At 50.0% G+C, this 10,311-nt stretch overlaps 1 protein-coding gene across 1 annotated transcript in view; it reads left to right on the top strand.

The window, feature by feature from the left end:
* AXIN2 (axin 2) overlaps positions 1–3,480 on the top strand; it is a 30,202-nt gene extending 26,722 nt beyond the window's left edge. The window contains exon 11 of the mRNA XM_023535654.1: positions 1,954–3,480. Within this exon, the coding sequence (XP_023391422.1) occupies positions 1,954–2,080 (127 nt within the window). The 3' untranslated portion in view covers positions 2,081–3,480. The remainder of the gene's footprint in view (positions 1–1,953) is intronic.
* The last annotated feature ends 6,831 nt before the right edge of the window (positions 3,481–10,311 follow it).

The raw sequence follows: 10,311 nt of genomic DNA, 5'->3' as shown, positions 1-10,311 counted from the left end.
ACGCTGGAATTCTTTACTGATGGGATCAGGCTGTGGCCAGGCCCTTTCCAGCCCCTTCTCTCTCTGTGCTAGCTCTCCGGGCTAGAGCCGGACTCACTGTCCTCCTGGGTTGTGGGGCCACAGGGTGCCATGCCTCGTGCCCGCCCCCTCCCCCACCCGCAGGGGTGGTGCTCTGACGGTTAATGCGCACCCCCTCCCACCGCCCCCCAGTAAAAAGCCCCGTGAGGCTGGGGCTGTGGAGCGGGGGACCCGGGCTGCATTGAGTAACCTCACTGTGGCAGCGGTTCACAGGGAGAGCGGCCCCTCCAGACGTGCCAGACGCGATTGGTGCCAGATGTCAGAAGAAAGCAAAGTTTGCCACATAAAGCATGTTGCAGTGGAAAAGCCCGTTTCTTGGAGAAAGTGAGGGCAGCGAGCCCTTTTGATGTCTCGGGGGCGGGGCTCCGGGAGCGTCCCCTCCCTCTCTGGGAGAGGTTGCAATTATGGAAAAGGTCGTTGCACGGTTGCCATGAAAGCCCCACTCGGGGATCGCGAGGTGAGCTGGGGGCTGAGGGTGGCGTCGGAATTGCAGCCCTGACTCGGAAAAGTAACTTTTTCCTGATGTCCGGGGTCGCCTGTGCCCAGTACCCGCTCCCCAGCTTCTTGCCGTCTCCCCCAGATAAGTCTGAGCCCCTCCGTGTGAAGCGTTTTCACCACGGGCCCACCAGAGCCGTGCCGTTCACCCCGATGCTTTAGCTCAGCCGGGAACGCTAAAAACAAAGAACCTTGACTAAACCCAGCTGTTTCACTTAACTTAGCCTTATCTCCTATGAAAGTATTTGGCTTGCCTTCATTAAAGAAAAAAACGTAGCTCTAACCAAGGGGAATTAATTTTTTTTTTTCCCAGAGAAAAGATAAAAACCAAAAAACAACCCATAACCCTGAGACAATTAAATATTTTAGAGAGGCTGTCCACCTCCACCCAGGGGACTGTGACCCTCTCTCTGTGAGTGGCCCTTTATTGGTCGAAGGTGACAGCTTGTGGGGGCAAGTTTAATCCGACTGAGGGGTCTTGGTCTCTGGGGACAGGGAGGGACGAGGACTTTGCTTCGTTTCCTCGGGAGGGGCCTGGGAGCCGGCGGGGCCGTTGCTTCCGAATGGGTCTCTCCTGAGAGAGACTGGTCATTTGAGTCCATACAATTAAACAGCCTTAGAAGAAAGAAGGCTGGGTGGATGAAAGAAGCCTTTAATCAACGGGCATAATAGAAGGGCCCTTAGTGTTTGACCTTGGAGGGGTGGGTGAGAGAGGAGGGAGGGAACCAGGGGAAGAGGGGCTGGTGTTGTCTGCTACCCTGGGAAGCAGGACTGCCTCCTGCAGTGGCCGTCCCATGGCCATGCCAGAGACCGGCTGGGAGAGTTGGCACTTGGGCACTGCATAGTGGGAGGGGCGAGAGGTGTCAGCCTCCAGACCGATCAAACCAGCCAAAGTCTGCCTTCCACAGACTTCTACGGATTCAGGCGAGGAGTCTGGGGTCTCTTTGAGGGGACCCCCTTTTTGGTGGCTGCTGCAAATGAACTCTGGGCCTGCTTTGCCCTTCCCTCCCCCCGCCTCCCCTCCCCCCCAAAAAAGGGAGAGAAAGGAGCAGCTCTGTTCTGCAAAGTGCACTTTTCACAATGTGTGTGCTCATCGGTGGCAGCAGCAGTTCTGGGCTGACGACAGCAGCCTCAGAGCTGTTTGCAGGGGGAGCCCGCCCAGGCCGCTGCTCCTGGGGGGCCCAGCTTCCTCCCAAGTGACCCAGGCCTGCCGGTTTGTGCCCCTCGGCCAGCCCAGGTAGCCGTCTAAATCGGATAAGGGCGAAGGCCAAAGGCCATAGGACAGCTCTCAAGATAACGCGTCCTCAGGGCTCACTTAGCGCTTCTTCTAAAGTAGAAAATGCACGTTTTTGAAGATGCTCTTTGGGTTTTCCTTTTAAGGTATTACTTCAAAAAAGCGAGCGACGAGTTTGCCTGTGGAGCGGTTTTCGAGGAGATCTGGGACGACGAGACGGTGCTCCCCACGTACGAAGGCCGGATCCTGGGGAAGGTGGAGAGGATCGATTGAGCCTCCTGGGTCTGGCTTCGGCCAGGCGCAAGGCCGCAGCCTGCGGGAATGGTTCCGGACGTTCGCGACCGCGAAGCCACATTTCGAAGGAAACAAACAAACAAACAAACAAACCAATGAAGACACAGTCTAGGGATGAATCGGCCGCTGGGCCTTTGGGAGGGTGGTGGGGGGAGGTTGGTTTTCATTATTCACGAGCTGGGTACTGAGATAAGAAAAGCCTGAACTATTTATTAAAAACATGACCACTCTTGGCTATCGAAGATGCTGACTGTATTTGAGAGACTGCCATACATAATATATGACTTCCTAGGGATCTGAAATCCATAAACTACGAGGAACTGTGTATAGCTTACCTGAACAGGAATCCTTACTGATATTTATTGAACAAAATGATGACCCCTGTCCTGGGTTTATGGATATGCTGCTTTAAACAGGAAGGGGGAGAGAGGGAGGTTTCCGTCGTTCCCTCCACACTGAGGAGCGGAGCTAGGAGTGCGTTAATGGTTTCTTCATTGAAAGAGGAATTAAGCTCTGCCCTGCGTTTCTCCAAGTGAAGACAGACTTTTTTTTTTTTTTTTTAAACGGTGCCCTGCCATTGACACACGCAGAAATTGGTGCATTTTTTTTTTTCTATGCTGCTCTATTTTGTCATAAAGGTCTTGAGGTTTGACTTACATTACGTCATCACCGCCATGTGGGGGGGTCATTATTTAGGGGGCGACCCATTGCAGAGGAGGGCGGAGCCTCACAGGGAGGGGCCCCAGATTCACCCTAGTAGCTCCCTACCGGGGCCCGGTGCCTGGCGGCTGAGGCCTGCTAGTACCTCCTGGTTCACCTTGTGCTCTTCTTGAAATCATAGCTCCTTGGAGTTTGTTTTTTTCCCCTTTAATTAGTCTTTGTGCCACAGCCATTCTGGAAACCAGCCCCCTGCCCTGCACAGAAGCGAACTGTGCGGGAAGGCCTAGCAGCACCCTTGCCCCCACATACCTTCATCCTGACGTTCGGGTTTTCGTGTTAAGTTAATCTGTACATTCCGTTCGCCATTGTTACCTGTACTATATGTCTGTATATATCGTATGACAGAGTATTAATCCACTATCTCTAGTGCTTGACTTTGAATCAGTACAGTACCTGTACCTGCACGGGGTCCCACTCCGTGTGTCGCCCTATATTGAGGGCTCAAGCTTTCCCTTGTTTTTTGAAAGGGGTTTATGTATAAATCTATTTTATGCCTTTTTATTACAAGTCTTGTACTCAGTGACTTTTGCCATGGCATTTTCTTCTACTTATACTGTAAATTATGCATTATAAAGAGTTCATTTAAGGAAAATTACTTGGTACAATAATTATTGTAATTAAGAGATGTAGCCTTTATTAAAATTTTATATTTTTCAAAACGTTGGCCTCGTCTTCGAATCCCCGGGGGGTGGGGAGCAGGGCAGAGGCGCCCTTTCTTTATGTGAGTATCTGTGCTTAGTGTCTCACCTGCTCGAGCCCATCTCTAACGACCCCAGTCTGGGGTTTTTAAAAACGATTTCTTCACCTGGGTGCTGGCCGAGGGTTTTCTCGTCGTGGACCAGCCCGCAGACAGCACTTCCTCTGATGTCCTACCAGCCACAGTCGGCCACTTGCGGAAGTACTTGCACTTCAGTAGGTGTCTCGGGGGTGAAAAGCTTCTCAGAAAACGGTGTGTAGATGTGGAATGTCCGGTGAGCTCATTGCTGACCAGCCACCTTCCCAGCGGCTGGGTAGCACTTGACCGATGGCCTCGGGGAGGGTCTGGGCTGGAAAGGTGGCAGGAGCAAACGGCAGGTGGTTCCGGAAAGGGACAAGGGCAGTTTCTGCAGAGCAGTGGACGGTTTAACGTGTGTGGCCGTGGAAGTCGGCGGGCAGTTTGCTCCGCGTCCATGCACCTTGCCCTGTGCTAGAGCACCTGGGGGGCCAGACTGTATTTCGCATTAGGAGAGAGGGTCTGTGTAAAGGAAGCCTGTGATGAACTTCCTAGAAACAAAGGGCCTGTGATGGCAGTTGGACTTGATGTCTCATGTGCTGAGTTTTCAGGAGGTGGGGTCTGAAGCGGATCTGGTTGTTCCTGCTGCAAACTGGTGTGAGGCCAACAGGTTAGATTAAGGAGAGGCCCTGACTGGGGCCGGGCGCCAGCTTGAACTGGACAGTGTCGAGGCGGCTAGGGCGGCTATTTGGGGAGTAGACGAGGCTATGTGGGAGCTGGACACCAGGCTGTAAGATTCCTCCCTTGGTTTTGGTCCTAATGATGCAGTTTGCTGCACCCCTCCTCTCCAGGCTAGAATGGGGTCCTGCTGCAGGGGTATCCCAAAGCCACATTCAGAAATGTTAGGCTCTAACCCAAGAGAGATACAACCTGCTGTGTGTGGTGGGGGTGAGGAGTTATGGATTTTAATCTTCGAGACTTTGAGTTGGTTTATCCAATGAGAATGATGAGGTAAAACAGGCTTGGGGCTCAGACTAACCTGGGCTCAAGCCCCTGAGCTGCCGCCACCTTCTGGGGGACCATAAGCATCTGTGAGAGAAAGCCAGACTGGCCATCACCCATGTTTGTACCTCTTCTAAGAGGGTCTGTTTCTCTGCTGCTCTCACTTTAACAACCAGGTGCCCTTCACCTGGCGTGGGTGGGCTTCTGGGATGTGGGCCCCTGACGTTGCAGAATCACCTGTGCCTTCCTCTGAGGAGAGGGCGTATAGTTTTATTCGATCCTTAAAGGGATCTGTGACTCAAAAAGCTAAAACATAGCTTGTGCTGTCAGCCCTTTTCTTCCCTCTCCCCGAGTCATTTAAGACCCAGCTCTTCCAGAAACCCCTCTCCCTCCTCCAGCCCCTGGGGTCTCACCTGGGAGCTGGTGAGTCATAGTCACCCACCCCAAACTGACAGACTGGACAAGGCTTGTGCGTTTCCGGCCTCTCCAGGTGACACCTGGTCACGTCAGTGTTTCTCTGCTTTAGTCTTTGGGGATCCAACCCCTTCTAGTCCCAGCTTTGAGTTGGACTCACCTCCTTAGTCCTCATCTCCTAGGCACTTTCCATGGGCTCTGGCCTTATTTCTCTGATGATTAACCGACTAATCAGCAGTGAAGTGCAGACTGCGGAGCTGAGTCCACTTCAGGTTGTGTCTCATCGGGGAGCCACAGTTTCCTCATCAATTAAGTGGGGATAATAAATGTGCTCACCTTCGAGGGTTACTGTGATGAAGAGAGGTGACCTGGCTTAGCATCTTTGCCGGGGCCTCGGGACTGCTGGCAGCTCCATCCTCATGACCTGCGTTATCAGCTGCTCCTGTGGAAACATCACCCCCCTCCACCCTTGCTGCGATACCTGGACTCTGGCATCCTGCTTCTGCTCCTGGTACAGGACGAAGAAGGTGGTGGGCAAACAGGCTGGCAGGCTGCTCGATTCGGAAACGCTTCCAGCTAGAGCCGAACCTCGGCCCAAAGCATCTTACATTTTTCTTGAGTCAGTCTGTGACCTTATGCTATCCTTGGAAATTCTATGTGGACTCTCACCGATATTTTGTGTAGAGCGGCCGGAAATGGGGGGTCTGGAGAAAGGAAGTGCTGTTTTTCTCTCCTCCCTCCCCAGAACACGGTGGGACGATAATCATGCTGTCAAAAGGAAGGAAATTGGCAATTTCCCCAAAGAAAATGTTCTATCTATTTGAATGATTAGGTAAGATTTTTTTTTTCTTGTTATTTTGGTAAAGAAAAATGTTTCTTTTTTCCACTGTTAGTAAATAATTTGGTTGTATTGAAACTCTCCAAAATGACACATGTTTCAAAAGAGTGATTTACATCTTAACAATTATTTCACTTTATCCACCTAAAAATCTGATAAGAGAGTGAGCGCCTTCTGGCCTCTGTGACTTGTCCCAGGAAGTAAGTAGTAGTGACTTGGTTTCAACAAATAAACAGTTATGCACATGCACACACGTACACAAAAACACCGCCACACACAAAACATACGGCCGCACACGAAAAGTTTTTTAAGGCATTTTGGTAAATGCTGGCTATCACCAGAATTATCCCAGGGAGTAGCCATGGCTGTCTCTGTGCCTGAACAGGTAGAGTTTGCCCAGAACCTTAGGTCTGGCAGCTTATGAGACATCTGTGTGCACATGCGTGTGCATGTGTGCGTGTGTGTGTGCGGAGGACTGTGCTTTAGAAAGGATCCGCTACAGAAAGAACAATGCCAATGAACAGGGGGTTCTTCACCTTGCCAATGCCCAGTTCTGAAGACATAATCAGCCTGAGTTCCAACCACACTGACCCATTGACCCATTAGTTCTCAAGGGCTCTGCTGCTCAGGGCCATTGCATATGCAGTTCCCTCTGCTGGGCATCCCGCGCCCCCTGCCCGACCCCACATACACACAGCCTAAGTTCATCTTAACTTTCTAAGTTCATCTCCTTTTCAGCCCTCAGGTCTTGACTTAAATGTCAGAGGTCTTCTCTGACCTTCGGATCCACATGTGTCCTCACCTGATCCTCTCCATCTCCGTCACAGGACTTGATTCTTTCCCCGAACGATACAGTAATTACTTAATTGCCCGCTTATTCGTCCATGAGGCAGGGAGGAAACATGCTTGTATTCACCCTCGGGTACAGCGTTCGGCATCTGGCATGGTGGCTAGCATTGACTAGTCACTCAATATTTATAGAACTGAAGCAAAAATAAAAATAAAAATAAAAATAGCCTATAGAAGTAGGACCTAAGATTAAGGCAACCACTCTTAACACTTTGCAACACCCTTCCGGGTTAAACTACATAAACACACACACACGCACATGCACACACGCGACCATATAGTGTACACTATTTTCTGATCTGCATTTTTCACTCAATAACATGTCATTGGCATATTTGCATATCAATAAATATTTTTTATATTCTACAACATGACAAATGTATGGCTGAACTATCATTTATGTAACGAGTTACTTATGGTTGGGCATTTCTTTAGTTTCCAAAGGCTGCAATTATAGGTCATGTTGTAATGAAATCTTTATAGCTAAACACTCCCTCGGAATGCAAAGTCTTTAATTATTAGAATGAAGGTTTTTCATGTAGAATTTCTGGATCAATGGTCCTTTTTAGGGCTTTGGCCACATCCTGCCAGACTGTCCGAGGCAGTGGCGTGCTTGTCTCTGAATCCCCAGTGCTTTGCACATGATCAACACCCAAACCATGTTTGTGCCATCGATTTAAATCTCCAGCCTGGATAGTCAAGGCTCTCTTCAATCTGAGCCGAGCCTGCCTTCCTGGCGTTATTTCCACTTACAAGCTAAGCTGAGTAGCCTTGAGCAATGATCTTCCCTCTACCTGGGTTTGCCTCTTTGTAAAATGAGGATAGTCGTTCTTCACAGTGCTGATGCAAGTTGCTAAGGCGAGCACCATTCTTAAAAGAGAATCTGGCCCATGATAAGGGCCCCATACCTGTCAGGTGCTCTCACCGCCTCCGGGCTCCACCTTCTGGTCTTCGTGCCTGACTCTGCTCAGCCCTTCTCCCTCCTGGCTCTCACCTGTGTCATGTGAGGCCAAGCTGACCCCCTATGCTTCTCCCTCCCCTGCCCCAGCCTTCTCTCTCAGGACCCCAGTGGACTCTGGTTTTCTCAGGTGCTGAGCCTATGCTCACCTACGCTATTTTTTTTTTTTTTTTTTTTTTTGCTTTTTCCTCCCCTGAGTTGTAAGCCGCATTGAGAGTAAGGCCTACGACTGAAACCTTAGGGAAAATTCATCCAGATACCCTGTGACCAGACCATACCATCCTCCTTCAACCAACATCTGACTTCGCTCCATCTTCCCAAACTTGATTTTGGCTCAAATTATGTTTGGGGAACCCCTGTTACTGAGCCTCTCGTGCTGCTTGTATCAGACATGGTATGTGGAGAGGGTCAGGGGGATGATCTGATGGTGGTGGAGGTTGAGGGCTGGCTTTCTCTCCTACCCTCTCCCACGGTCTTGACAAGAAAAAACTGGAAATTAGCTGTGTGTGATGTGTCATTTAGGCTTGCTAGATTTAGCAAATTAAAATGCAGGATGCTCACTTAAGTTTAAATGTCTAATAAACAGTAATTCTTTAGTATAAGTATGTCCCATGCAATAGTGGGGCCATACTTACGCTAGAAACATATCTGTTTATCTGAGATTCAAACTTGGTTGGGCATCTGGCATTCAACCTGGCAATGCCAGTTGTGGTGGATGCTGTAAACTGCCCATTCAACCGTCCTCTCTCTTTATTTCCAACGTGCTTTCTTGCACTGCAGAGGTGGGAAATCTAAACACCACATTTTCCAGACCGCTATGTGTCCATTTAGGTTTGCTCACTGGGAGGCAGAAGCATCTTCCTTTGGCTTTCGTCTGCAGACTGGCAAAATCAGGGCGACACAGGGCTTTATGGTAGCCCTGTGGGCCTCTATTCCCAGCTTCCTGGGTGCCCAGGGGCGTGGAGCTGGGAGAGGTGGGCAGAGCCTAGCCACTAGCTCCTGGACATGCGGTGGTTGTGGCTGTTTTGTGGAAGCGGTGATGCCTATGGTGGTGCCTTCATAAACATGCCCTGGGCAGGCGGAAGTCACCACCAAGGGCTCAGTCTATTCCATTTGCTAACTAACGCCTTAAACCGATTTCGAAGCACTTAGCCTGTATTAATTCAATCTGTTAAATCGCTGTCTTTGTTTGGGGCTGCTGTAATGAAGCGCCACAAGCTAGATAGTGTAGAACAACTGAAATGAATCGTCTCACCCTTCTGGTGGCAGGAAGTTCGAAATCAAAGTATCTGCAGGACCTGCTCCCTCTGACACCCGTAAGGATAGGAGGGCTCCCTGCCTCTTCCAGCTTCTGGTGGCCCAGATCCCCCAGGCTGGCTTGTGGCCTCATAACTCCGATCTCCACAGGGTGTTCTCTCCGTCTTTTCACAGTCCTCCCTTTGTACACGTCTGTGACTGTGCCCACAGTCCCCCTTTTTATAAGGGCACCAGTCGTAATGGATGAAGGTCGTAGTGACCTCATCCGAACTTGATTACATCCTCAAAGACCTATTTCCAAGTAAGGTCACATCCCGAGGTCCTGGGTGTTAGGACTTTACCATAACGTTTTGGGGGACACAATTCCTCCCATAACAAATACCCAGAGTGGTGTTTGTCTCCTGACTGATGAAATTGTGGCACCTGTCATTTTGTCTGTCCTAACACACACACACACACACACACACACACACACACACACACGCACACACGCACACACACGGGCTGTGTTAAATCTTTCAAAGAGAAAATCTTCAAGCATCACCTCAAAGAGAAACTTGCTATGACTACGTGTAAGACCTCTGTACTCCCCCATCCCCAGTAATAACATCTTCCCTGCCTTCTCCCTCCACAGATCTGAGCAGACTAAGCCAGCTTCTCCTGGGCACACTCTATCCTGACTCCTACACACACCTCTGTTTTTCATTTCCACTCGGCCTGGGGCAAAATGGAAAATCCATGTTGTCCCAACTCTGCTCAGCTGAAGGTTTGGTGGGAGCTGAGCCTGTCTCTCCAGGTTCATGGTAAAACAGGATGAAAAGCAGGATGTGGCAACTGTCTCTACAAAAACTATCTTGGTGACCAGGACATAAAACCCTGAAAAATGTCACTGGGTGAAATTACGGAATTTCCATCTCCAAAGATTTCCACACTGAGAATATGAAGCCAGCGTTCCCCCTGTGGCTTTGACACCTCTTCTGGCCCAGAGGCTGCAGCCTTGACCAGACGAGCTGGCCAGATCTCTTTCTTGCTAAGATTCTGAGTTTGGCACTGTTTGTGAGGGTAATTCTGCCATGTTTTCCCAAGGTCACTGGGGGATCTTATTGGCCTTCGGGAGAGGGTTTCTGCCCTGGCAGGGACCTTCGCTGATAAACTGAATCTCAGCTCATCCCCAAGAAGGCAGAGGGTGCCCGGGTATCCATTTCCATGAGGGTAAAGTCTTTTTGCGATAATCAATTATATAAATGATTTGTGAATCATTGTCAAGCACTTGGCAGGCTGAAGACAGCAAGAAGCAATTAGTCTTCTGATCAACATGGTTTGTCAACATAAAAGGTTTGGGCTGAGGCATCCTCCAGATGACACCCACTTCTTGGCATGCCTGAGATGGCCACAGGCCTTTGTTGTTTATTCATCCTGCCCAAAAAAAGCCCAGGAGGTGAGAGAAGGGGGAGGGGCAC

The sequence above is a fragment of the Pteropus vampyrus genome, unplaced genomic scaffold (assembly GCF_000151845.1).
Source record: "Pteropus vampyrus isolate Shadow unplaced genomic scaffold, Pvam_2.0 Scaffold143, whole genome shotgun sequence".
NCBI classification, from domain to species: domain Eukaryota; kingdom Metazoa; phylum Chordata; class Mammalia; order Chiroptera; family Pteropodidae; genus Pteropus; species Pteropus vampyrus.
This window is presented reverse-complemented; position numbering and strand designations above follow the sequence as displayed.